General features: G+C 43.8%; 1 protein-coding gene and 1 long non-coding RNA gene across 4 annotated transcripts in view; one reads left to right on the plus strand and one right to left on the minus strand.

Moving 5' to 3' along the window:
• Nucleotides 1-16,963, minus strand: part of LOC310680796 (phosphatidylinositol 3-kinase regulatory subunit gamma) — a 237,361-nt gene extending 220,398 nt beyond the window's left edge. Inside the window, exons 1-2 of one of the 3 annotated variants that reach the window (XM_083447788.1) lie at nucleotides 16,626-16,963; nucleotides 15,189-15,931 (exon numbers count right to left, since the gene is read on the minus strand). In XM_083447788.1, coding sequence (XP_083303914.1) covers nucleotides 15,189-15,507 — 319 coding nt within the window. In that variant the 5' untranslated portion in view covers nucleotides 15,508-15,931; nucleotides 16,626-16,963. Of the gene's footprint in view, nucleotides 1-15,188; nucleotides 15,932-16,467 lie in introns of all 3 variants that reach the window. The other 2 variants (XM_083447786.1, XM_083447787.1) reach the window with 2 other exon arrangements.
• Nucleotides 16,964-17,731: 768 nt separating this feature from the next.
• On the plus strand, nucleotides 17,732-24,119 carry LOC310680823. Its single transcript, XR_014512963.1, has 2 exons — nucleotides 17,732-17,859; nucleotides 24,035-24,119. It is a non-coding gene; the product is annotated as an uncharacterized lncRNA (long non-coding RNA).
• Nucleotides 24,120-27,318: the final 3,199 nt, after the last annotated feature.

Consider the following 27,318-nt stretch of genomic DNA (forward strand, 5'->3'; position numbering starts at 1 on the left):
AATTCCAGCAGAAATAAATGATTACAGAGTCAACCATTGCAAAGTAGCTGCTTTCAAGGAAATGGCAAGGAGACGCTGCAGTTGCATACACACATATGTATTCATAAATGCATACATACATCCTTTTATTTGTATGCTGACTTTGATAGATAAAACCATGCTCAGGGCAGCTTACAAAATGAAAAAACAGGTAACTAAAATAGCCATCAACAATAAATAAAAGTGTGTGTGTGTGTTGCTTTGATATTTTAATTGCAAAAAACACCCTGTAACTAGTCCCAGAGAAATATGGTGTATATATAAATATTTCAAGTAATAAAAATAAATGAATAAGGGTTTATTTCCCACAAAACTGGCACGTAGTAGGAAACTACTGTCTGGCAACCTGATACCTGACTATCATTTCTTACTCTGCACACACTTTTGCTTCCTCTCTGTAGCACCTTCGGGGGTGGGTGGGGTGGAAACTACGCTAGGTCAGGCCAGGTAAAGGTAAAGATAACCCTGACCATTAGGTCCAGTCGCAGACGACTCTGGGGTTGCAGGGCTCATCTTGCTTTATTGGCCGAGGGAGCCAGAGTACAGCTTCCGGGTCATGTGGCCAGCATGACTAAGCCGCTTCTGGCGAACCAGAGCAGCGCACGGAAACGCCATTTACCTTCCCGCTGGAGCGGTACTTATTTATCTACTTGCACTTCGTGCTTTTGAACTGCTAGGTTGGCAGGAGCTGGGACTGAGCAACGGGAGCTCACCCTGTCACGGGGATTCGAACCGCCAACCTTCTGATCGGCAAGCCCTAGGCTCTGTCATCCACCAAAGGACCATCTAATCCAGCATCCTGTTCTCACAGTAGCCAACCAGATGCCTGTGGGAAGCCTGAAAGCAGGACATGAGTGCAACAGCACTTTTCCTTCTTGTGATTCCCAGCAACTAGCGTTCAGAGGCATATGACTTCTGACACTAGGACAATGCTACTGCGGCTGGTACACATTCACAGCCTTATCCTCCATGCATTTGTCCATCCCACCCTTTCAGGTCATCCAAGTTGTTGGCCATCACTCTGCCTTAGGGTAACAAATTCCACAGCCAAGTGATGGAATGTGTGAAGAGGACTTGAACCTTCCAACTTTCAGCTTCCCTTAATGACACCAGGTTTTAATATTTAAAAAGAAAAACCTCTCTGCCACCGCTTCTGCAGCATAATACATAATTTTATACACCTATATAATGTCCCCTCTTCTCTAAACTAAAAACACCCAAATATTTGTTCCCCTTTCCTGAACCTTTTCCAGCGCCACAATATCTCTTTTGAGGAGAGGCTCCCAGAAATGTACACAGCATTCTAGGTGTACGCCATGGATTTATAACATGACATTAGGATATTGGCAGTTTTATTTTCCACCACTTTCCTAATTATCCCTAACATGGAATTTGTATTTTCCACAGCTGCCACACACTGGGTTACCATTTCCATCAAATTATCCACCATGACCCCAAGCTCTTTTTTCCCTGTTCATTCACTGCCAGTTCAGGCTACACTAGTGTTTATGTGAATTTCAGTGTACTAAGATATCCCCCAATCAACTGCCCAGAGTTTCTATAATTCAGCTGTTTCCATCATTTGATGTGAGGGACTGGCGGGCCCCTGACAAGTGTGCCCTGGGGCAAGGGGGGCTGAAATCTAACTTGGGGGGCAGTGGTTTGTAGGAATCTGCATGAGCCAGGAGGCAAGGATCAGAAGCAGGGGAAACTTCAGAGCTGGAGGAAGAGGGAGGTCAGGCAAGTGAAGGGCCCGGTGCTTCCCCAACCATTCCTGCACCACTGTCTCCCAGAGCCAGGAGGGAATTGAAATGGGAGGCACAGAGAAAGTTTCCACGCAGGAGCAATTTCTGGCTGTGTGCATCTGTCGGGGGGAAGGTACGTAAGCTGGTGGTGTGAGAGTGGCCCCCTGTTGCTGCAAATGCTCCCTAGAGCGCAGGGCTGGGAATAGCTGCCTAGCCATGAGATTGGTGTGGATAGATATCCAGAGCTATAGAGAATAAATACTTAATTATCTGCCTTGGCTGGGAAGCACCCTTGACATTTCATATATTAAATGTTTGTAATTACTTTTACTGTTGCTGTTTTATTGTGCAACCAAATAAATGGAATGACTCTCCCTCCAGGAATGCCATAGGTGTTTTTTCTTATGTAGGTCTTCCTTTGTACACTTGTTATAATCCTGTTATAATCCTGTTAATTGCAGTGCCCTAAAAATCCAGTTTTGCCATTTGCCAACAAACTAATTTGCTGTCTGAAACAAATGCCACACAGTACTCCTTGAAACCTTGATCCTGGCTCACCTTAGGGTTGATTCACAGTACCTCTGGTACCATGTTGAAATGCAGATTGGTAATGTGGTCCTAATCCGTACACAGAGGAAAGTGTCACCAGTTTCTACACCAGTCACACATAGCCTGACAGCACTGGCTTTTTCATGCTGATCAGCAGTGAGAAGACACTGGAAAAGTGGACGCTGTGTGCACAGAAGAATAATGTGCAGAGTGTACTGCCAGCTCCTACATGGCCAGGTTCTCATGAATTAGGCTTTGGCCAAGGCCCAAGGATTCAGCTTTGGTTGAATCTGGATTTCCATCAAAGCAATCCTAAAACTAAAGATCAAATGCTGAAATAAAAAAAAAATATGGGTCAAACCTCAAGAGCTGGCAAGTTTTAGGGACAGTGGTAGGCACATTGGTGTGCAAGCAGCTCACTCAACACAAACTCAGCAATGCTATTTTTCCATGTGCCTAAAGCAATGGCCTTTTCACGAGTTAGGAGCAGTGTGTTCTAAAGGATGGGGGAAATCTCTAATGATGGAATTTTAGTTGAACTAAAACCCCATTTTATTATGTGTTGGTTTGAAGCAACTCCTCTTGTAAAACCCTGCCTGTCAAAACTGGGTCAAGTTTGTTTGTACTCTTTGGTTTCATTGGCTCTTTTCTGACAGCTGGATGGGCGGAAGGAGATGCTTCTCATCACACCTTTGCCATGAGCAGCTGGGCAGGGAGGGAAGGCTGCCAAGGACACCAGGCCCCCAGGGAAAGGAGGGGGCAGAAAGGGAGCTCTAACTGGGCAGGATACAGCCGGATGCCCGGCCATGGTAGCTGAAATAGGCACGGGTCGTGAGCTATACAAGGCCAGTAAAAGCACCAGCACTCCTTTTTCTGGGTGCAAGCCACACTGAAGCCCCTTTCATTTGCAAAGCAACACTGTACTGGTTTTTCCTTTCTTTCCCCAAATGCAATTTAATGATCTTTCAGGGATCTTTCCCCCACCCCCAGGGCAATCCCATGAATCTGAGAGTGTAAAGAAGGGACTATGAAAGAGGCAGAAAGTGGTTAAATTCAGCCAGGCAAGCAGTTAAAATGTAACCAGCTCAGTCAGATTGGTGTCTTTTGTTGTTTTTTCTATGTGCAAGACTGTGTGATTTTGTTGCCTTGCTTTCTTTACAAGCTCTGACAATCTGGCTTCATTGGTTTAAAGGGATATTTCCTAGAATTTCTTGCTAAATTATTTTGTATGTGCTGCACAGTTGTTAAGCTACCACATGAGTCCTGGGGAGAATTCACAAGGTTCTATAAGATTTGGTGTCCTCTGGGCTTTGGGAAAGTAAAACTAAGGCCCCTTTCTTTTTATTATTTCCTAGAGCTGCTCTGGATAGAGAGTTCCCTGACAGGTAGCTGGACAGCTAGTTTGTTAGGAGCTTCAGTCTGAAGGTAGCAACCTATTGTGATTATATGGGGGGGGGTACCCTTCCACAAAAAGGGGCTTTGCCAGGAAGACCCCCTCATCTGTCATACTGTTTTTTTCCCTTTTAAAATTTTTGTTTCTTTTAAAATTTGCTGGCTATTCCCATGGGTGCCTTGCTGTGATGCCAAATGGTTTATGACCCCAGCCTACCAAATAAAAACATGATTTTTCAAATCACTTTTTAACTGAATACAGTAGGTGATGGAAAATTTTTTGGAGTTCTCACCATGCCCACTTTTACACTTTAGCCACCTGCATTTTGATATGCAGTCACATGCACCCATTCAAGGGTTGGCTCTGGGTCAAAGCCGCCCTTGCCCTGAGAATGGCTTAGCCACCCTGATTTAACAAACTGGTTTCGTTCTGGCCATTAGCACCTTGAGTTCCTTCCAGGGATGGGGAACCTGTGGCCTTTCAGATGTTGGTAGACTCCCAATTCCCATAAGTCCCAGCCAGCATGGCTAATGACTGTTCTTCAATCTGGAGTCTCGGATGTTGTTGGAGTACAACTCCTATCATCCTTGACCACTGGCTGAGGCGCATGGGGATGACGGGAGCTGGAGTCCAGCACCATCTGGAGACCCCAGGTTGAAAACACTGATCTGGAGGGCCATAGATTCCCCATCCCTGCTTTAGCAGAAGATGCAGCTTAACTCTCTACATTTGAGGTTGGTGGCAGTGTAAAGAAGGAGGGGCAAAGGGAACTTTGCCAGTCTGGAGGAAAGTTGTACACCCACCTTCAAAACTCCCTCCTCATCTTACCTGAGGTGCATGGGGACCTTTTTATCCCTGTTTGCTTAAGGGCCTTGGAGCATAAGATCTAATTCCCCAGCTGCCTAGTCACTGAAGCATTTTCTGTGCTAACATGACAGCTGCAAAAATCTAGAAATGTCAACCAAGGAGGTGACACTACGGGGAATAAGAGAGTTTTGCAGTAAATTGACGTCCCTTTTCCACTTGAATGGTGTGGAAGGCAGCAGGATAGCTCCTATTGGTCTTGGGCAAATAGCATATTAAACCATCGCAACTGTGTCCCCTTCCTCCTTTGCCCCCTGGTCCTTCCTAGGTCTTAACACTAAGGAGTTTTGACTTCAGCCACACATAGCCAGGAAATGGACCGTTAAGCCTGACATTTCAATCTGCCCTAATGTCAGCACAGGCCAAAGGAAACAGCTAGTACAGAAGCTGGCCAATGCATTAAACTGACCCAGATTTTGTGGTGGTTAAAAAAAAAAATCTGCAATGCAAATGAAAAGCTACATGATCGTGCGTGGCTTTTTTTTTTTTTTTTTTAAGACAGAAGGATGAAAGGAGCCCTGTGGAGAATAGGGATATCAACAGCAAGATCAGCACATCCATCTCTAACATCCCCTAAAAACTCATGTACCACTGCAGAGATCCCTGCTGCACCAGCTGAAAGCAGCACAGCACAGGTTACCTCTGGCAGTGTTCCCAACAGCTGCAGTCCTCACAAGGCCCTATAGCAGAGTGTTGCAGGAGTGGAGGCAGATCCAAAGTCAGCCCATTCCCAGAGGGGGAGATGATTCAGACCCTTATGCTGAAACTGTGTGGAGTTGGTATGGCATATAAATAAAACGTAACTGCGCCACCCCAATGCATCTTCTCACCTCGGCCAGAATGAGCAACAGGGCTTTGAAGCACAGCTTCTAGCCAGTGCTTTGCTTGGCTCCCTTATTAAATTTATGTTAAACCAACCAAAAGGCCTCACTCCAAATTAAAATGATCTCTCTTCAAAATATTTTGTCTCTATAGGCTTTGGTCTCTCCATTTTTGCCATGCTCCACATTTTATCTGGCCATTCTATTATGGAAGGTAATTTATTAGGTTTGATTTGGTGGCAATTAAGCATTCCGGCTGTTAATAATAGGTTGTTAACAAGGATCTGACTAGGTTTATTCACACCGACTCCTCTGTACACAAAATGAAGCCAGACTGGGGAATTCATGGCGGTGCCTTTAACTCCTGGACTTTGGAGGGGTGATAAAAAGTAAGAATTGCCCTAAGGCCAACATTTAATTTGAGATGAGAGACTGTGGCCGTCCAAAAGGGCTGTAGCTTAGTAGCAGAACCTCTGTTTGCATACAGAAGGACCAAGGTTCAAGTCCCAATATCTCCAGGTGGGGCTGGGAAAGATCCCTGGCCAAATCCCTGAAGAACAGCTGTAAGTCAGTGTTGACAACACTGAGCAAGATGTACGGAGGTGTCTTGGTGGAAGGCTGCTCTCTATGTTTCAGATGCTGTTGGAAGGTTAACTCTGACCATCCATTACCACTGGCAATGTTGACCAGGGCTGTGTGTCATGAGTTCCTCGGCTCTGTAAGGATCTGGCATGGTTTGGCAGCCCTGGATAGAGAGGAGAAAGTAGAGGGGTATGTGGCCTGAAGGCTGCCACCCAGGGATGGTGGGAGGTGGCAGCAGAGCAGAGGCTGGGCACTCACAACAATTTTTTTGTGGGTGCCTGGGCACCCTGGAGTTGGCACCAGTGGGCCCATGCCTAGAAAGTGTGGGCCAAGCAGAAAAATGGCTTGGACCTGTAGTTTCCAGGCAAGGAAAGAGCAGAAGTGTGGATGAGCCTTACGTCTCTAGGGAGCCAACTAGAGCTCCTTGCAGCCTGTGGACCAAACCAAGCTTTCCTGAAATGTTATCCGAGTCAATTAAAACACAGCCCCAGAACTTTTTCTCCAGCTTAATTAATCAGTACATTTTTAATGCTTCTCAGAGCAGAGGCTTTCAAGGCCACAGAAGAAATGAACAACGTTTGCTCCTAATTCATTAGGAATTATTTTTAGCCCTGCATCTGTGCAAGGGTGACTGGGGATAATGAAGATGGTAAAACCATAAATCCAACCAAGAATAGGGGAGAAATCCATTTGGTTCGCATTTTAACAGGAAGCTACTAGATTCAATACATGAACCCAAACCTGCTATCCTTGAAATTCACTCCTCTGAATTTTGCAACGCTGTTGGCCAGCTTAAAGGGGGGGGGGATGTGTACATTAAAGAAGAGCACACACAAAAATGTGTATATTAATTTTTAAAATGCATTATATTAAGAGAAAATTGTTTGCAAAAATGTATGTATTAAGAGAAACAGACAGAAATGCGTATTTAAAAACAAAACAAAAAGCAAACGGATGTGGGAATGTGGAACACGACTCATATCTCAGTCCCCTGAGAAATACTTTCTTTGTGGGACAGCACAGCTTCATAAATTGTTGGCAGTTATCCTCTGCGACTAGTTGGAAGGAATTCCAAACCTTTTGCTCAGGCAACAAGAGTCAGCCACAACTGCCAAATGACCTCCTTCCCACCCCTCAGCCTGCCTGCATGTGCTGCTTTGGCAGGTAAGAAAAGTGACGTAGAGAGAAGATGCTACCTCTTTGGGAGGTGGTATGATCCACCTCTTAAAGGTTATGGGTTGGATTCATAGTAGACCCACTAAAAGGAATGGGCATGACTATCCTAGACCCATTCCTTTCAGTCTACCCTGGCCCACTAAGTAGAACTCAGTTGGCTACAGGGTGGTATTCAACTACTGCATCCCATCAGTGCAAGGATTTTTGCTTGCACAAAATCACTGCCCCTCTCTCTTCCCACTGGGTGCTCCCCATGGCCTCTCCAGATTTGCTCCAGAGGCTTAAAGGAACCTATAGAACAGATTTAGGAGACACACGCAAGCAGAAATCCTTGCACTGATGTGATGTTCACTTAGCACTACATTCCACCCACAACCTTTAGGAGGAGGAATCATACCACTTCTCAAATAGCAACTTCTGTATAAATTACTATGTAAATAACAGAGGACTTAAGTGAGCCGAAGAAGCTGGGGAAGTTTACTGTGTGCACATAGGCACACTAAAAAGGAAGAGGCTACAAAAATCAGCCAAGGAAGGGCAAAGCAGATGTGCCTTTATCAGTGTTGCTTGGGAATTCTAATAAAACAAAAAATCAGTGCAGTTCCAAATGGTTCATTCAGCCCACCATCTTGATTCAATATGGAGTCCAACTGTATCTAAACATAGAAGAAAACCTGCTCCTTGGTTTCAGGAACCAACATACAAAATTTGGTTGTGAACTCTTAAGAGGTGTACAAATGCAAAAGAATGTAAGGGGATGAAGAGAACTACAGAATTAGAGGAACAGAAGTGGAGGAGAAGAAGAAGAGGAGGAGGAGTTTGGAGTTGATGTCCCGCTTTATCATTACCCAAAGGAGTCTCAAAGTGGCTAACATTCTCCTTTCCCTTCCTCCGCCACAACAAACACTCTGTGAGGTAAGTGAGGCTGAGAGACTTCAGAGAAGCGTGACTAGCCCAAGGTCACCCAGCAGCTGCATGTGGAGGAGCGGAGACGTGAACCCGGTTCCCCAAATTACAAGTCTACCACTCTTAACCATTACACCACACTGGCTCTCACACTGGAGCAGATGCGGGGGGGGGGGGATACAGCCTATTTATCCACATATTTTAATATACTCAATGGCCCATCTGGCACCATACATCCTGCTGTCTATGGCAATAACTGTGTAGAACAGAAGAAACCTACATTTTTGGATGGCCCTCAAAAGAGGAACAGGGTCCAGTTTGAGGTCAATTTGTGGCTGTTTCCACTTTGCCTGCAGTTAGGAACCACTTTTTTCACAGCTCAATTAACAACCTCTGTGACCAATGAAGCATTCGAATTCCTCCATATGTTCACAACAGCAAAGGTATGACTCAACCAGCACCACGGCCCAAGGCAGAAAGTGTGTCAGACATATGCCGCCTTGAGCAAGGCACTGTGGGTGCACACTGTGAGAGGGGAGCTGCTGGAGACGTGCAATGATTCAGATGAATGGATGGCTTGAGAATTTCAATCTTTACACATTCTGATACAAGCTGACCTGATCCTCACCTTTGAAGGTTAAGGTGTGGATCAGAAAATAGCTGCACAACAAATGTTACACTTCTCTCAACACTGCAACACAGTTTTCAGCTCAGGAACAATATAAAATACACCTAAACCCGTGCATTTTGAGGTACAGTATGTTTAGAAATGCCTGTTTCTAGGGAAAAATTGTTCAGAAATGTGTGTTTTGAGAGAAGGCACATTTAACATACTGCAAATTTTCATGTGATTTTTAATTTTTTTGTAAATTAGTGCAGAAATGCACTTATGAGAACGCATGTGAAAGTGACACAGACCAGAAATTAAGTTATTTGTCCATTCCAATTCAGAGGCCCAGTCTCCTCTTTAAATTGGCAAGCAACTCTTTAAAGGAAACAATCTGCTCTGAGTTCCCTCCCTGTGTATGTGCAATTCAGTCAGCTCAAACAGTTAATAAGTACCAATGCTCAGGAGTGGTGTAGCATGGGGGGGGGGCGGCCGCACTGGGCGCAACATCTGGGGGTTAGGGTTAGGGTGCACAAATCCACGGGTTAGGGGGCGCAAATTACTTGCCTTGCCCCGGGTGCTGACAACCCACGCTACGCCACTGATGCTCAGAGTGCAGTATGGCAAAAGCATCCAAGAACTATGAAAAATTAACAGAAGCTTATATACGGTAAGTGTGCATGGAGATGATATATAGATATAGATATATAGATATTAATGACACATATTCCACCTTTTGTCCCTGGGAAGCCTCCTGCTCCAAAGCAGCTCATGGTAATACAATAAAATCAATTTAAGTACAACAAAACCAAGTGCATGAGAAAACAGCCGATGCATAATCAGCAAGAGAGTCAAAATTTTGCAGAGAGAATGAGGTGATGAAAACGAAAAGCAGTTTCACACTTCCCCTTGGCCAACACTCTTCATAATCCTCTGCAAACTACCTTTGGACAGACAACGGCATTGTGCTTAGCAATAGGCAAGATATTAATCATGCATTATAAAAGTGAAACTGTTACAGACTCCACTCTTCGCAAGGAGGAATCCATGACCTTAAAGAAGTCCAGCAATTCCTGTCACCTGTCTTAGACACTCCATCTTGGGCTTAGCAACCCAGCAAATAAAATGGGCAATCAATTGAGCATCCTTAAATTCCCAGGCAACAACAAGAGCCAGTGGCCTTGCACTGCAATTTAGTTCTGGACCAGATGATATCTAGCTGGAAGGGGAAACATCAGGCAGACTAAGATTTGTCAACTTTAAGGAGCAGCAGTCTGACATGCAGAAATTAATTAAGCTTTCCCCTTCACTGTAGTTGCACCTAAAAGAAAGTTTAATTGGCTGAATTCCAATGTATGAAGTTACTGTTAAAAGCACTAGATGAGAACCAGTACATACATTGGCATCTACGGGCAATATTAAAATATTCACTTAATGCTACACTGAATACAACGTATTAGGTCAATATTCTGCTCTATTTAATTATTCAGTACAATCCTGTCTCATTTAATACAGGGGTTTTTTTTTACAAAGCAAAGTCTCTATAACAATACAATATAGGTCTACTCAGAAGTAAGCCCCACTGAATTCAATGGAGCTTCCTCCCATGTATGTATGTATATATATATAGAACTACAGGGTTAGAAAAAGAAACAGAGTAAAAGTGTAGTTCTGTTTAACTACTGATATTCTAATAAGAAACTTCCTGAATCTTTTTACTGACTGCCCAAGGCACCCTAAGTTTGTGGCATTGATTATTTAACGGAATTGCATACACATCATGAATTCAGGTAGGTAGCCTGTGTTGGTTTGACGCAGTGGGGGGTGGGGAATAAAAATAATTGTCCAGCAGCACCTTAGAGACCAACTAAGTTTGTTCATATTCCTGAAAGCAGCATATATTAAGGACCTAATTCTGCTCTTCCGCCACATCAACATGACTAGGAATAATCGGTTCAAGGCATCATACTTATTACAGGCAACAACTGATGTTTCATAAAACAACAAAGGAACCCAAACCTGCTGTCCACAGTACTTCTGGCCGGAAGTTGTTTAGAGAAGTCCCACCTCAAAAAAACCCTGTAAGAGCTCTAAAATAATTGAGCAGAAATCAGCTTCCTCAGTAAGAAAATGCAAAGAAGAAGAGCCTCGCCTTGCAATCAAGCCCAGCTGAGCTGGCCATAGATTTAAGAACAGCTGAAACAGCTGGGGAAAGAAGAGTTCAGGGATATATTTATTTTAAAAAATAGTTTTATCAGTTGTATGTCTTTTTCAATTCGATCCTTTTACATGGTTTTGTATGCATTGTGGTATTTTATGCATTGTTATTTTTACTGATAATAGTTTAGTCATTATTTATTATAATTGTTAAGAGTGAAATTCTGTTTAATTATTATTTGCTGACGTTCTGAGAGTTAATTTTACTGTGTACTATTATATTCTAATAGATGATGGAATACTTATTTGATATAAGTCGTTCCATTTTAAAGTTATTTTGTTATGATTTTTTTTTGTATTGGATGGGATTATTATAAGGTGTGTGTTCTTTGTTGTATATTTTGTTGCTGTAAACTGCCTTGTGTTTAGTAATACAGAAAGGCGGTATACAAATTAAAAGGTAAAGGGAAGGAGATGGTTTAGGGGTGTCCAAATGACACACACATGGCACCAAACACAGAAGCAGCCCCGAAACATCATAAATATGCAGCGCTGGATTTACGTATAAGCTAAACAAGCTATAGCTTAGGGCCCCACTCTCTTGGGGGACCCCCAAAAAAATTAAAGGAAAAAACCTGGATGTACATTTCCAAAATATAAGATAAAAAACAAATAAAATAAAACCTACATACAGCAACAGTGTTTTGTGTTGTATAGGCTCCTGTGGTGTACGTAATGGGCCCCGCCTGCTAGCCTGCTCCCTAAAATATCACTGTTTTGCTCATTTCTATATACAGTGGTACCTTGGTTCTCAAACTTAATCCGTTCCGAAAGTCTGCTCCAAAACCAAAGAGTTCAAAAACCAAGGCGCACTTTCCCATAGAAAGTAATGCAAAATGGATTAATTCATTCCAGAATTTTAAAAACAACCCCTAAAACAGCAATTTAACATGAATTTTACTATTTATCGAGACTATTGATCTCTAAAATGAAAGCAATAATCATATAAAAAATCATTTTAAGTTAGAGCTTAATAATTATTTCACTATTAATATACTTAATTGTATTTCAGTTCAACAATTACTTTGATAAAATACATGTTTTGTTATGTGTAAATAGCTTTAGATACCTATTAGGTCCATAAATTACCATATAGCATCAACACAAAACACAGTGACAATTTGTTGTTGACAAAGGACAGCTGGACCAGTAGCTTAGGGCCTCATCAAACCCAAATCCGGCCCTATAAATATGTCACGAAAAGTGGTACAATGGGGGCGAAGTGGGCTTACACATGTTCCGCCAATGCGCATGGGGGCCTGAAGTGTAACCTCCATGCAAAATGAGGATTGCCTGTGCATAATATTAATAGGCACCTGACCTTTTGAAGAATTTTTCTGCTCTCAGCAAGGTGTGATTATATAATCACAACCAACATCTGCACAAATGTCTCATAATACAGGAAGAAGGCTTTCAAATCCCACCGTCAGGCCCAACCTTACAAGGGTAGAAATCATACTATGCACATTAAGCACAGTTTTGCATAAATGTTTTTTTTAACATTGTTGTGATTATTTTTAGTGTTGGAGGTATGGAGAGAAAGCAGAACTTATTCAGCACCATAAAAGTCACAATTCCAGAAGATTTTATTTAGAAATAAGTTCCACTGATACCCAAGAAAAAAGTTCAGCCTGTTAAATTTTTCTGCAGTCAGTATTATCATCATCATCATTATTTATTAAATCTTCATTCATAAATCTCAGGGCGGTTCACAACATAAAAATACAACTTAAAAGCAAAAAATCAAAAACAAGAGCAAAAAAAAAAAAAAAAGAACAAACCTGTAACACGCCCCCCGCCCCATTCAGAGTACAAGGCCAAGGCAATAAACTCTCTTTTTAAGATTCACATCCTCAGCAATAGGGAGATTTACCATGTGGCTAGTATGCGCACCACAAATTACATGCCCAGGAAGAATTTACGGTTGCAGCCCTATATCCACTTACCTGGGAAGCCCCACTGAAATCAGTGTGACTTACCTATAAGTAAACAGGTATAAGATTGTGCCATAAACCAGGTGAAGATTTGCAAAACAAGGGACAGAAAAGTTTCCTCTGTTCCAAAGTTAGACATTCTATGCCTTTGTTTTCAACTCAACTCTAACGGGTTAATATCAGCCTGGGAGCATAATGTTCATCTTTCACTCTTGTCTATATGCCTACATGAGAAGAATAGGGCTGTGTTAACCTGAATGTGTTTCTTATATTGAGTTTTGCTTGGTCCAATAAAAGGTATTGCCTCACCGCTCTGAGTATTTTATTCCATGGAATCAACACAGCTGCTATGGCTCTGATTAAATACTGGAGCCGCTTCAAAATCATTAGCTCCACAAAATACTCCTGCTTAGACAGTTTCTCTGCCCTTCTGCATGCTCCTCGCCTAGCAATCCACACTCTACGTTTTTCATACAAAACCAAGCAGCCTGAAAAGTCCATAGTCACTGCATACACACCACCACCCCTGTTCTAAAGGCTGTTTCATGTAAGATTTTAATGGGCACAAACACCTAACTTTATACACCTGCTAACATGTAGCTGAAGCACATTTACATCTACCATGGAAATTCTATGCAGGAAATAGGAGACTTTAGCTCCATGGGGTCTCATACTTGTGTGGTGTACATGAGTTGGGGAAGAGAAATGTGTGGGCCTTGAGTGGTTGTGATGTTGCATTTTATTGTACTATTGTTTTAACATATTGCTATCCCACCCTCCTCTCTGGGTGTTCAGTGGGTGGAAGAGAAGGATAAATAAAATAAAAATGATACAAGCAATTCCAAAGGATTTGGTGGGCCTGGGCCAACTGCCCATCTGTCTGCTGTGCATTATGGAGTTCACATTGGCCACAGTGCGCAGCTTACTGCCAGCACATTTGCAGGAGTCTCCTATCCCTGGGTTAGACCTGGTTTACATGAGTGCAAAGAGCTAAGTGCTGAATTAACACAGACCACGCTGTCCACAAATGCCCTTAGGTAGTCCCAACTGTGTCTCTATCCACTCACTCTCTCTTCAGGCCCCTTCCACGGAGCAAGCAGCAAAAAAAGGACTGAATGAACCCACAAGTTAAAACACAGACTTAGCATTACCTGATATATTTTGCAGTAACATCCCTCAGCTCCAACAAAGGTAAGCAACTTGTTGCTTAACACTGAAGGCCACCCCCCCCCCCCGCTTTTTTTCTTTGCCACCAAACATACTCAATTTATTCCTACAGCCACAAAGGGTAAAGATGTCCATACTGAATGAAATAAAATAAAAGCTATACCTGTCCAAAGAGAATTTACAGCTGTGTGCAGCTTTTGGGGCACAACTTGTCAATCATAATTTGGACTATACATTGAAAAAATAAAAATAATTGTGGAAACGATTTTCTCTCATGCATGTGATCTTATAGATATTATCAATCCCATGGCTGGAATACTGATTTGAAGAGTGAGAGAATACAGCTCTCCCACACTCACACAATGGGAGCACAGCTCCCCCAGAGTGAAATGTGTCTGCAAAGTCTGTACTGCCTTCAGCAACACTTGGGTCTGAAGTAGTCACCTCCCAGATTCTGTCTTCTCAAACGGCCCTCAAGATCCTCTGTAGATATTTCAAATGAAGATGCACTGCTGGCCCTTCCTTTAATTAACAGCAGACTTTTTTAATACAAGTCATCTGGACAATTCAAAGAGATGGAACATTTCAGAATGTCAGTCTCATTTCTCATAAAAACAAAAGCCAGAAGCGGCTTCCTAATCCCGCCCCCCATTCCCATCCCAGTATAAACACATTGTTCCCAACCATCAGCACAGGCATCCACATATCTGGCTAGCCATGTGACTTGCTGCTCACATGAAAATGATTACCCTGCACACAAAAAGAGACACGCCAGCTGGAAAATTGGCCTGCCCTGCTTCAAATTCCCGAGTGGTTCACACACATCACGCTCTGGGAGAACGTGGCTCTCAAACCACACCATCCATAAACTGTAAAATCATAGGGCTTTCAAGAAAGCCTCACTTCAGTAGCAAAGCCAACATTTCAACAGGGAAAGTTTCTTGGGAACGCACATTCCCCCTACTCCCATTAATGGAGTGATGTGCACAGACAACGGAAGTAGGGCTTGAGAAAGTCCTATGAACTTCAGTGCATGGCTCAAGGCCAACTAGTCAGAGAGCACAGCCCTCTTCAGATTGCTGCAGGACACACAGTTAGGAAATACTGCCATAATTCTGGAAAACTGCTATATTTCATGCCTCATACAGAAACACTTCATTTGAAATATATAAATATATATGAACTCACCCCATATGTTACTGGAAGGTGCCCCAGCTGGCATTGGTGGCAGTGGCCTGGGCCTTGATTTAGGTGTGGCAGCCACAATCCTCACAGGACCCAAGTACTCTACGTAAGTGCCTGGGAAATCTCCCCATTCCTTGGTACGTTCATTGAAGCCATTAAGCCAGCCTTGGGGGTTTCTCTCATCCCCTTCCTTATAGTCCACACAGGCATGCCCTGCCCTGCTGACGGTGAGCAGGTCTCCGGGGCTGAGAGACAGGTCTTCCTCCCGATCCTTCTTATATTCATAAAGAGCACGGTACTGCAATCCATCCACTGAGGCCATGGCTAGAAAGCTGGGAGGCTCCCGAGTTACATCAAAAACTTGACAGTCATGTGCATCCTCACAGGCATTGGGAGAAGATGGAAGGAGGTAACTAGGGGCTGGGATAGAGAACTGCAGTTGCCTGGGTTTTTAAAAGCAAAAACTTGTAGCCCTTCCACTGGCTCCCCCTGGTTTCAACTCCCTGAGCACAACTCCTTGTTTCACAAAGGAATGATGTCAGAAGCAAGCAAACCCTGAGGGCTCAACCGTCTGCAAAACTCAGGCCATCAATCTGCGGTCATCTTTACAAGTACCGCCAGTTCCCAGCTGAACAACTTAATGAGGCAGAGAACCAAAAAAGCGGCAGGTCTCCTCCTCTCTCTGTTCAGGCAGTTGCAGATTCCAAGTCTGGTATCAACAGCAGATTCCTTGGCAGCGCCTTCTGCTGTAAGAGTAAGACAATGACATTAATGATTTCATAAAGACACTGAGTTGCCAGCTTTTCAGTTAGTCTCTGTAGCTGTGCCTTTTAAGGATGAATGGCTTCAATGAGGATCTCCCGAAAAAGATTTTTCTCCACACCAGGCTGTGAAAAGCCAGATGAAGCTGCTGTTAAAGGCACATGAGAAGGATGGTCCCGTCTCTTGACACCTGTTTCTGGCCAGCTGGTAACCTTGTAAGGGTGCAAATGCATTTTCCCACCTCTGACCCAACCCCAAAAAGCTCAGCGTGCTTGAGAGAAGAACCTACAATCACCGAAGAGCAAGCAGAGAACGTCTTTCGAAATAAACCCCAGAAAGAAGCTCCCCCACCCCAACCAACACTTCCACAGGTTTATTGGACCGCAGCCCAAACAAGGGTCCCATAGAACAAACTCAAATGGTAACATCTCGCTGCATTTTGAAGAAGCGTTTTAACTGGGAGGCCAGAAAAAAAAAATCTATCCTGCGCAAATGAGGCTACTACGCGGAGCATGCAAACCTCAGTCCAGAGACTCATTCAACGAAAGTTTCCACCCTCCCCGCACATCCCTCCAAAATCGCCTGAGCGCAGCCTGTTTAAGCAACAGAAAGGAGCAAGATGCGGCGCACGCGCAGGGGGGTGCATTTTAAAGCATACTCTTCTACCCATCCACTTACAGGCAACTCTGCACTAAAGCCTCTGGGAACCGGAACCCCTTTAGTTCCATGCGTGTCACCTGTTACAACTTGGCCCGCTGCCGCAACCTGGAGGGAAGGGCAGAGAGGACAAAAAGCAGGCGCGCTTCCCGACCGCGGACGGCGCCCGGCGTCCCGCCCGCAATCTCTGGATGTCCCCAGCAAAAGGCAGCGGGGGAGCGGGAGGGGAAAGAAGGGTGGGGCCCAAAGTTGCCGACGGGCAGCTCCTCTTTCCCCGCCCCCCCCCCGTTTCTATGCATAGTAATTCCGAGGCAGTTGTATCAACCGGACGCTGTGCATCACCACCGCCATCCTCTGCCTGCCTGAAAACAATTTTACACCCCTGCACTGCTGAGCAGGATTTATTTGGTGATGTCAGCGGACACACCTCTCGGTTGCCTGAAATGTAGAGAGCCCAGGCAGCTCTGCAGTGGGGGGGGAGAAGGGAGGAAGGAAAGAAAATGGGAGTGAGGAAAAAGGAGGTTTGTGTGGTGACATGAAGTCTCAAGCTGGGAAAGAGAATGGGAGAAAAGGGAAGGAAGGAAGGAAGGAAGGAAGGAAGGAAGGAAGGACGTGCATCGGACAGACGTTTTAATTCGCTGCCCCGCCAGTGTCGGCTGGGCGAGCGCAAGGGGATAGATACGAAGTGGACGTGGGGAGCGAATCGTCCGCATCCCGTGGAACAAAAGTGCTTTCCTCAGCGGCGCGGAAGAGGGCGCTCTAGGGGCAGGAAGCCACGCGGCAATGGGGGTTATTCTAGGCAGCCCGTGGGCGATATTAGCTGCATTTGTGCACAGTCGCGTCTGGCAAACTTGACCCTTTCATTCCGGGAACTCGTGAACGGGTGTTATAAGAGACATGTGCACGTGTGCATGCCGCACTGCTGTAGGAAGTGACGGCGAATGTGAATGCAGTAGCAATCAAGTTTGCTATTTAAAAATGTATGGCTGCTCCCTTAAGTCGGGCTTCAGTGCTTAACTCTCAAGGAAGCGTGCAGAGGACTGCCGCAACCCCAAGGGTTGCAGCCTATTTGCATAAGATTGGGTATGTTTACCCCAGATAAGAAGCGGGAGCTGAACAGCCTCCCGGCAGCAGCCCTCCTGCATTGCAGATCTTGCACGGAGGAGCAGGGGGTTGGGCTAGATGACCCTCCAAGATCCCTTCCACTTCTACGATTCTATGTTTGGGCTCCTGTAATACAATTCTCACTGGGCAGGTTTGTCACTTTCCTCGGAGGCTTTTAATGTTTGTTTGTCACGCCGCTGCATCTTAGCAGAAAATGCGGGGGGGGGGGGACGACGACCGTGGAATTGCGCTTTTGGAGAAATTCCCCGATGGGCAACAGTCCTGAACAAGCTGTAGGCACAGAGAGCACATCCCCAGCCACTTATTGGTCAGTGCCCTGTTTATCTTAATGCAGGGATGGCTAGCCTGTAGCTCCCTAGATACTTCTGGGCTTCATTTCCCATCAGCTCCACCCATCATGGCTATTGGGCCAGGGATAATGGGCAACATCTGGAGGACCACAGGTTCCCCCTCTGCAGATTTAGTGGGAAAGGAAAGAAGGCTGGATGAAACCAACAATATTTGCCCCATTTGCTCTCAGGGCTTTGGCCACATCACTGCCTGCACACACCCAGCCTTTTTGTTGTTTAGTCGTTTAGTCATGTCTGACTCTTCGTGACCCCATGGACCAGAGCACGCCAGGCACTCCTGTCTTCCACTGCCTCCCGCAGTTTGGTCAAACTCATGCTGGTAGCTTCGAGAACACTGTCCAACCATCTCGTCCTCTGTCGTCCCCTTCTCCTTGTGCCCTCCAACATCAGGGTCTTTTCCAGGGAGTCTTCTCTTCTCATGAGGTGGCCAAAGTATTGGAGTCTCAGCTTCAGGATCTGTCCTTCCAGTGAGCACTCAGGGCTGATTTCCTTAAGAATGGATGTGTTTGATCTTCTTGCAGTCCATGGGACTCTCAAGAGTCTCCTCCAGCACCATAATTCAAAAGCATCAATTCTTCGACGATCAGCCTTCTTTATGGTCCAGCTCTCACTTCCATACATCACTACTGGGAAAACCATAGCTTTAACAATGCGGACCTTTGTCAGCAAGGTGATGTCGACGCCCAGCCTTACCTCCTTATAATAAAAGTAAGACTTTGAAAATCAGTAACTTAGAAAACTAAATTTAAAACATACTTCTCCACGGATTTAGATGACAGATTGTAGCTACTTCCCTGTTCCTCTTTAGCTGCACAATTTGGTAGTGGGAAAGGAATGAGTTCTTTTACATTTCAGCATGTGAGTAAAATTAACAAAGTTGACAGCACTGTTCTCATACTGAAGGAGGCAGCCATTCAGATCCACGCAGCCTGCACTTGTATTGCTTCCAGCCCAACCCTGCCACTATGCAACTGTTGAGCAAGTTTGAAAATAATACTACAGTGGTACCTCGGGTTAAGAACTTAATTCATTCTGGAGGTCCGTTCTTAACTTGAAACTGTTCTTAACCTGAGGTATCACTTTAGCTAATGGGGCCTCCCACTGCTGCCACGTGATTTCTGTTCTCATCCTGAAGCAAAGTCCTTAACCCGAGGTACTATTTCTGGATTAGTGGAGTTTGCAACCTGAAGCGTCTGTAACCTGAGGTACCACTGTAACTGGAATGAATTGGACGTGGGTGGGGAGGTGCTGCTTTGGCCAATGATGTGGAATTTGTGACCCTTCAGATGGACTACATTTCCTCCCACTTTTGCTGATGTTTGACATTGCAGCTTGAAACCTCTGAGCAGCTTTATTTATTGACATTTTTTTTCTGAATGGTTATTAGAATGCAGGTGGTAGAGAAAGCAAGGATGAATGAGCACACATTTGCCATTCTCCAATCCCACCCCCTTTAGTCTTTTTACTGTCAGACCCTTGACAAGGACCTTTATTATTATTATTTTAAATTCTGGTTGAGAAAGGAAGACCTGAGCAAGAAGAGATTATGGTGTCAATTAATCCCAGGGGCTCCTTACAAGTGAATAATGTTGGAACTGAAAGAGTAATTTTCAGTGCCAGCATGTCTTTTAACAACTTAACATTTGGAATAACAAATGAGACATCCCTTGTATTTCCATACGTTATAGTTGGACAGAATGAACAAAGACTTACTGGATTTAAACTGCCATGAAAAAACAAAACAAAAGCCAACAATCCAATTTATTTCGCAACGTGCCAGCTAGAGAGAAAATTGCCCATGTCTCATTTTCACTGTGATGAATTTCCAGACTGATGGACAGTACAGAAAAGGTCTAACACCTAAGCTGCTTTCACTCGCTATATCTACACTGCACAGATAGGCTTTTCTTATACGGATATCCACACTCAGCACGTGGATGTCAGAGGGAAGGGATGATTGGGGAGCCATGTAGTACTTCCACCCAATGGTGCCTGTGTTGTAAGCTGGAAGAGTAAGGGCCTGTTGGAAGACGATTCCAGATTTTGAAGCAGTGATGAGGAATAGCAACATGGAGGACAAACTTTGCCTCCGGTTTAGTTTTCCGGACTCTGAAAAATCTGACAGCCTTTTTGGTTGGTTACACTCCTGCTGTCATTCTTTCAGTATTGTTAATTGTGTGCTCATCTTTTTAAAAAAACCCCTTTCTTCTTTTCTCCACTTTTGTCTTTGCTCAGACTCCCAGTGCATGGTGGGTTTTTGCTCTTAAGAACAGAACCACTTTGCCATCCTAGCTCGTGTACATGTGACTTTAGGATACACACTGGGCATCATGGAATTGGTAAAATGGCAAGATTATGGTGTGGTGTTACAGAAAAAGGGCAAAATACCGCACAAATACAGCTGGTTAGGTACAAAGCGGTGACAGTATTGCAAGATTGCAGATGCTGAGAGTAATACAGCATTCTCATTAAATTAAATTTGAGGCAGCAACCAGTACTTCCTAGTCTAGATTAAACTCGTAGTAGATTCAGGAAAACAAGCATTTTGGAACACGCACAGTCATAACATGGTGGATTGGGGGCCGGTTTGTGTCAGGTATCAATATTTGGGGGCACCTGCCAAGGTCCATTACTGTAGCAGTGGGCACTGATAACCCCCACAATCTCCACATGGAGCTGGGAATGTCTCCCATCTGAAACCCTGGAGACCCATAGCCAGCTAGTGTAGAGTCTAGACAATACAGACCTAGATGGAAGTATCTGACTCAGTACAGTGGTACCTCTAGTTACGAACTTAATTCGTTCTGGAGGTCCATTCTTAACCTGAAACTGTTCTTAACCTGAGGTACCACTTTACCTAATGGGGCCTCCCACTGCTGCCGTGCCACCGGCACGTGATTTCTGTTCTCATCCTGAGGTAAAGTTCTTAATCCAAGGTACTACTTTCAGGTTAGCAGAGTCTGTAACCTGAAGTGCCTGTAACCCGAGGTGTTTGTAACCCAAGGTACCACTGTAGAAGGCAGCTTCCTATATGCCTAACCTGCACACAGGTGATGTGCTACACCAGGTGGTACACCAACTCCCTCTACCCACACCCTTTCCAGAAACCTGCAAGAGCTAACAACTTCTGGTAAAATTGTATTTGGGGCAATGGTTTATTAATCAAGAGGTGTCTGGTACAGTGGTACCTCGGGTTACAAACACCTTGTGTTATAAACACTTCGGGTTACAGACTCCGCTAACCCGGAAGTAGGACCTCAGATTAAGTATTTTGCCCCAGGATGAGAACAGAAATCGCATGGTGGCAGCACGGTGGTGGCAGCGGGAGGTCCTACTAGCTAAAGTGGTACCTCAGGTTAAGAACGGTTTCAGGTTAAGAACGGACCTCTGGAACGAATTAAGTTCGTAACCAGAGGTACCACTGTAATTACGATTTTTATCTTAATATAGCTTTTGATAAGCCATTGCTCTTAAAACCAGCATTGGCCCAGAGAAGAAGGCCTCATTTATTTGTGTTCCATTTTCTTTCAGCCTTGAGTTAATTAGGTATATTCATCTTTACAGCTCCTTCACCTGGTGTGGAGGGCCCTTTTCCTCTTGAAAGCGAAGCGATGTTAAAGTTGCTACTTATTTATTAGCACTCCCGACCAGAGCAGAGTGTACCAGAATGGGGTGAAATTACCCAGAGGTCTGGTGTGATAGTGAATCTTCTAAGGAACATTAAGTGTATCTTAGCAACCACATGCATCAAGGTTTGCAATCCCAGAGCAAGTATTAGCACCATATTAGATGTACCTATTACTGGAAGGCCCATCCTGTTGTAAGAGCATCTCACTCCTTAACTGAGAGGAGTCAAGGAAGGGACAGTGAGTCCTTCCCCCAGTGCCAAATTGCACAACCAGTTTTTATGGTTGTGGTTATTTGTGGTTATTTAAGTGAAGGGAACCAAAAAAATATAGTGCAGTCATTTCAACAAAGAACAGCAGTCTAACGCTGGCACATAGTGTAAAAGGTATATAGTAAACACTCTGTCCTGTGGACCAAATGACATCTTTTAACTGGAGTCTCAAATGTATGCCATAGGATTTAAAACAGCTCTCCTATGCACAGTGCAGGAGATTTTAAAGTTGTCTTTTAATATTTTAAAATACAATTTTAATATTGCATTGTATTTTAATATTTTGTTGGAAGCTGCCCAGAGTGGCTGGGGAAACCCAGCCAGATGGGTGGGGTATAAATAACAAATTATTATTAATATTATTATTATTATTTAGCTGAATGCACTGACATGCATCCTCTTTATTTATTTATTATTGGCTTTATTCTTCATTTCTATACGAAATGGTATTCATCATTTGAGACTAGCAATTTATTTATCAAATATTCTGTTACTGGTGATGTCAGGGCTGGCTCCGGGTCCCAGCTCACCAAGGACCAACGCTAGCCGATAGTATATTATCAAAGTCTTTATTGAAGAATAGTTTCCATTTCAAAGCCTCAGCGTCCCAGCTCTACGTCTGAACTTTAGACCGGCGAAGCTCCATCTGAGTCTTCCCCCCCTGCGCACCAGCTTAACACTCTAATCTTACTCCACCTCTTCCTTCTCTCTCTCTTCCTCTGGGTCCTACTACCCCCCGGTGTCTCCTCCCTCCTGGACTCTTCTGAAGCAGATGTTGAGCCCTCTGACTCTTCCCCCTCTCTTCGGCGGGCTTTAGGACCTGGCTCCCTACCCGGGCTGCCCACCTTGCCGCCTTCCTGTACATTTGAACTTGGCGCGCGCGCGCGTTTAACTTTCCTGATGACCGTTTCCTCGCTCACCGACGAGGGTGTGGTCGCTCCTGCCTCACGTTCTCCCGCTGCCCGCGCGCCACCTGATCCCGATGCTTGGGACTCCTCCCCCCTACTGCCCTCTGGGGGGGACGCTGGTCCGGATTTCCAGCTGCTACTCTCTGAGTCCCCTCTGGCCCCTTCTTCCTGAGGTGCCCCCCTGGGCACTCCCCTTGCCCTGACCATGGGGGCCCCTTTCTGTGAATCTTCCGAGTCACTGGAGAGACTCAGAGACCTTGGACTGCTGTCTTCGCTGACATTTCCTTCAGACTCCTCCTCCTCGCTCTCCATTTCCTCCCTCTCCTGTGACTCTGCTCCTGAACCCCTGACAGGTGATCATCCATTCCTCGTGGTATCAAAATCCACAGTTGTTGTTGTTGTTGTTTATTATTATTATTATTATTATTATTATTATGTGCCTAACAACTAGTGATTGTGATTCCTGATCTTAGTAAGTAATTCTGTTTTCCTTTCTTTTCAAATTCATTCTTTCATGCTTCTTGCGGGAGTTGAAATATATAATATTGTCTCAATCATGAATATGTGTGATGGGTTTTACAAAGCTACAGGGTTCAATAAGCCAATGAATGTAAAGGCATCTGTAGGAAAAAGAGTTCATTAGTCATGCCTACCACCATTATTTACTAGCCTTCTTATTACCACCTGTGGATATATTTTTTTAATATTCCCATGTAGATAAATGTCATTTTGATGCCATTTAATACTAATTTTGAAGCTATTTGAAACCCAAGAACCCTTACAGATCCAAAAAAATGCAACATCTCTTCTGGCATATTTTGTTGCATATCTCTGCTGCACTTGATTTTGTATGGTTCCTCAAATTGTTATATATAACCTTTGACAACAGTATATTTTTCTTCTTAATATGCCAATCGTTGAAATTCAATTTCTCCTCCAATTAATGACATGTTTTTTGTTTAGCTCAGTGTGAGCTAACCTTCAAATACTGCAAAAAGGAGAGTTTCTCTTTCATTCTATCTGAACAGTAGGAGTAGGCAACAGACAGATTGTGAAAGTGGGCTGTAGGTAATCCCTGTAACCCCATGAGTGGCTTAGTTGTCTATCAGAACTGATTTCTGGAACATTACTTTTCATCTCTTTCATTAGGAACAAATTAGGAAGCACCTGGACCGCGTAAGCTGCCTTAAGGCACCTGGCAGAGACGCCAACTTGAATAAAATATGGGCGGCAGTTAAGCCCCACCCCACATAATCAATCACATGATGTGGTGCACACACACCATTTGAATAGCAATGCCCATCAACTTGGGGACGGACGGACACAGCCACCTCAAATATTTTATGAGGTGGCAAAGCCCCCTTGGCTCCTATGGCACCTGGAGGGAGTGTGAATATAAATGAATGTACACTGGTACCTCAGGTTACATACGCTTCAGGTTACAGACTCCGCTAACCCAGAAATAGTGCTTCAGGTTAAGAACTTTGCTTCAGGATGAGAACAGAAATTGTGCTCCGGCGGTGCGGCGGCAGCCGGAGGCCCCATTAGCTAAAGCGGTGCTTCAGGTTAAGAACAGTTTCAGGTTAAGAACAGACCTCCGGAACGAATTAAGTACTTAACCCGAGGTACCACTGTACTGATACTACACATCAAATCTATTTCTATTATAATAAGAGCTAGGAACAAAAGTTCCAGGTCTCTGGTTTATTATGTGGCATCTGATTATGGCTGTTGGTTGTGATCAAGCTGCACATTTCAGGCTGGCACAAGATGTTCCGATTTAAGTCGTTCCTGTGGCTTACATTAGTGGGTATTCAGAATCTGCAGAGAAAAATGGGAGAATAATCCTCTAGCCTCTTTAAAGAAGATTCATCTATCCTTTTGCATTCATGTGGAGTTTCTCTTGTTCAGGCGGGTGCTTGGCTTGCAACTGATTAAGCTCTCAGGCATCCTGGGTAAGAGGAGCTGCTTTAATGCCATGGCAAATACAATTCTGTTGGCTTCTCCTTCAGAGCTTTTGTTCCCTTTTTCAATTCAGAGATACGGCAGGTAGATGAAAGTGCTCTTTCAGAAATTATCTTCAGGCACTCAGAATGACAGGAGAGAACAGTGGCTCTTGGGCAACAGTTTTCCCCAAAGTGTCCTGATATTGCCTATGATGACCATGAGGGACACTTTGTTCCACACACACCCTTGTCTCCTTGTATCTATGGATGCAGTTTAGGCCAACAGAGCATGTAAATTAACCTGTAAGTTGTCACTTTAAAAACAAACGTAAAGGTACTTATTTTTAAATGGTCAAAATTAAATGTTACTTTTGCTATTATTTGTGTCATCATAAATAACAAGCTGCATGGCTAAATGTTCAGAGACAAGAGCAGAATATGAACGTATTTGCACCACATGGATATACCGTAATGAAAGTTGTCAAGATGGCTGGCCCAAGACATTTTGCTGCCTGAGGTGAAGAACAAAATGGTGTGCTCCTTCCCATTCCATGCACAAAAAGCTGACTGGACTGGCAACAACACACAGATAAAGATTTCTGAATATTTTGACAAAGTTGTGTCGAAGCATAAATACAAAATTATTACAGATATGAAATGATATATAGTGAAATGTATTGCTTAGATTGGTGGCCATAAGTAAAATGCATTTTACTTATTTAGAATTTATAAGAAGGAGGGGGAGGAAAGGACTGAAGAGAAAATAAAATAAAATATGTACTTCATCCATGCCAGGCCATGCTGTAAACTATGTGTACTGTACTACCATGGGCCTCATTATTTGTGTAATCAATAAAGTCACACCAGACTGCATGAAAATTGTTGTGCTCCTTTTGCCCTCTTGCTATTTTTAATTTTTGTGTCAGTTTTTCCAATAATGCTGTTTGCCAAATTGAATGATACCACTGGTCCATAGTTAATACTTGTAATGATTTCCATGTCCTAGCAATAGTTGTTCTTGCAGAGGCTAATAGATGTGTTATGAATTCTTTTTTTCTAATTTGCAACAGGCGAGCACACAGTTTCCTTACTTCATTCCTGTGACGTGACTGGGATGAATTACTTGCTTTAAAAAAGAAAAGATAGTTGCATTATAAGTAATATGTTAACAAGATATTTGGTCTCTGCAATGTAGGTGGTGTATGCTTCCTGAAATCTGTCTTTCAATTTAGCTCAGGGACACTAACAGCCAAGATGCCTAGCACACTGTAGGTGCTGAACAAACGTTTAGCTGTAGCAGTCAAAACACCTTGTCTGCTCAAGCTGTACTGCAAGCTATTTATTTCATTTTGGTGTTTTAATAATTAATAAAGTATTGCTTCTGCAACTGCTTTACTTCTCAAGACGTTACAGATCCATAGCAAAGCTGTTCAAGGGAAAATCCATGGTTGTATAAATGCAGTTCATCTGGGACAAGATGGTAAGTGAATGGCTAAGTTGGCCCTGGAAAATGTGTAGAAGTAATCCTGCTGTAACACCTGTCACTCGCTCATTAGATTCACCCAGCCAAGAACCATTTATCACACCCATTGATTTTTCCATTTGGAAGGCTTAGTGTTTGAACACCATAAATGTTTCGCTGCAGCAGGGCACGTAGACCTGGTGTAATGTATAGGGGAAGGTAGAAACCGAACCATCACATTGCAGAGGTGAGAAAGCACAGATCTTTATCTTTTCTTCCCTGCACACTCTTCACAGAAAGGGGAGAAAGAAGGAAACAGCAATTCTGTTTCAAATGAGATTGAGAGAATGACCAACACTGGATGCAACATCGTTTTCTAAATTAATATGGGCTGTAACATGAACAGACTTGCTTTCCATCTGAGGACAGAGAGCTAAACTAAAAAAGTAAGACTGTTTATCTCAAGTTGACACTTGTTGATCCCTGGGGTTCCCTGACCCCTGCAATATGCAACCTAGAATGTGTTTAAGTAATACAGTGCTTCATAAACTGGCTTCTAGCCCAGGTTTGAAATGGAAATTGCCTTGGTCAGTTTCCTGACACGTGCTAGCAGAGTGTGGAAGAGTTTAAGAAAGGAGCATGACTCTTCCTTCTGAGCCTCTCAGTGGCTTGCAGTACCATGACTCAAGTTGCAGGAAGGGAGCAATCCCAGTTAGTTCATGGAATGTAAAAATAAAAATAAAATATTCATGCTTTTCCAGAACAGCTTGCCACAACTACAACCACTACTATGGAGTAACCACACAATAAACACTTGCATATATACCTGGAGTTATGAGTAAAGGTTTCTAGGGTTGAGAGATGGGACTTCATCTGCCAGGTAGGTTTGAGACCCAGTGTATCATAGGAAAAAATAGGATTTGCTTGACTCTGTAATGGTCCAGAAGGTGAGATTGGCGTTCTCAAGAGCTGGACTTCAATACTGGGGCTGCAGAATACCTTTGTACTGGTGAGCCTAATTATAT

This window comes from Podarcis tiliguerta, assembly GCF_965153285.1.
Source record: "Podarcis tiliguerta genome assembly, chromosome: 6".
NCBI lineage: Eukaryota > Metazoa > Chordata > Lepidosauria > Squamata > Lacertidae > Podarcis > Podarcis tiliguerta.